Below are 1,264 nucleotides of genomic sequence, written 5' to 3'. Positions count from 1 at the left end.
GGGGGGGCACACGGAACTGGGGGGGGGCACACGGAACTGGGGGGCCCCCCCGTGGCCCCCGGCCCAGCCCCGCTCCCCCCAGGATGGAATCCACGGAGAAGTGCGAGGCCGTCATCACCCACTTCAACGGGAAATTCATCAAGACCCCCCCGGGGGTGCCAGGTGGGCTCGGGGGGTCCCGGGTGGGCATTTTGGGGGTGCAGGGGCTGGTTGGCAGCACTGACACCCCCTCCCCAGCCCCCCCGGACCCCCTGCTCTGCAAGTTTGCTGATGGGGGGCAGAAGAAGAGGCAGAGCCAGGGCAAGTTCGTGTCCAACGGCAGAGCCTGGGCCCGGGACGGCGACACGGTGAGGGGTCGCAATAAAATAAAAGTATTTTTAAATATTTTATTGTTTGTTCCAAGTTTTATTCAAAAGTGAAGTGTTTAGATTGAATTTTTGAAGAAGTATTTTATGAATTAGAAAATTTTAGTTTAGTAAAAAAAATGTATATAATCAATGTATTATTTAATATTATATTTTATGTTTATAACTTACATATATAAAACTTATGTACTTTCATTTTGTAATATATTTCTAGTTTTATCCACTAATATATTTTTTGTTCTAATATACTGTAGTATATTTCGTATTCTTATTTATGTAGTTACATTTATATAAATACATATTTATTTATTATTTCTGTAAAGAAATATATATATAATTTATATAATATGTAATATGTTGTATATTATATATATTATATATTATATACATTATAATTATACATAATATTTTGTAATTGTATATAATGTATATCATATGTATGTTATATATTATATATTGCATTTTATATATTACATATTATGTACAATATATTGTAATTATATATAACATTATAATTGTATATAATCTATATAATACATATAATATATATTATGTGTTATACATTGTACATTATATATTTATATTGCATTTATATTATAGAAAATACAACTTTCATACTATTTCTATAAAGAAACATGAGATATAAATAATAAGCATATACATATAAATATTAAAATAAAAAATAACCATTTAATTAATGAATTAATTAAAGACTCAATTAACATTTGTGACCCTTTTTTCCCCTCGCAGGGCACCGTGACCTTGGCCTACGACCCCTCCACGGCGCTGCAGAACGGGTGGGTGCCCCAAGGCCCCCCCGGGCCCGGCGGGTCGGGGGCTCCCGGCCGTGCCCCCCCCAGCCCTGACCCCCCGCCCCGCAGGTTCTACCCCGCGCCCTA

The 1,264-nt window shown here is 38.3% G+C and overlaps 1 protein-coding gene across 1 annotated transcript in view; it reads left to right on the top strand.

The window, feature by feature from the left end:
* RBMS2 (RNA binding motif single stranded interacting protein 2) overlaps positions 1–1,258 on the top strand; it is a gene marked incomplete at both ends in the record, with an annotated part of 3,265 nt that extends 2,007 nt beyond the window's left edge. The window contains 4 exons of the mRNA XM_041407638.1: positions 83–162; positions 238–347; positions 1,116–1,162; positions 1,247–1,258. Coding sequence (XP_041263572.1) covers positions 83–162; positions 238–347; positions 1,116–1,162; positions 1,247–1,258 — 249 coding nt within the window. The remainder of the gene's footprint in view (positions 1–82; positions 163–237; positions 348–1,115; positions 1,163–1,246) is intronic.
* Positions 1,259–1,264: the final 6 nt, after the last annotated feature.

The sequence above is a fragment of the Onychostruthus taczanowskii genome, unplaced genomic scaffold, assembly GCF_017590055.1.
Source record: "Onychostruthus taczanowskii isolate IOZ18803 unplaced genomic scaffold, ASM1759005v1 scaffold271, whole genome shotgun sequence".
Classification (NCBI taxonomy): domain Eukaryota; kingdom Metazoa; phylum Chordata; class Aves; order Passeriformes; family Passeridae; genus Onychostruthus; species Onychostruthus taczanowskii.
The sequence above is the reverse complement of the archived record's forward strand: the minus strand, read 5'-3'. Positions and strand labels throughout refer to the sequence as shown.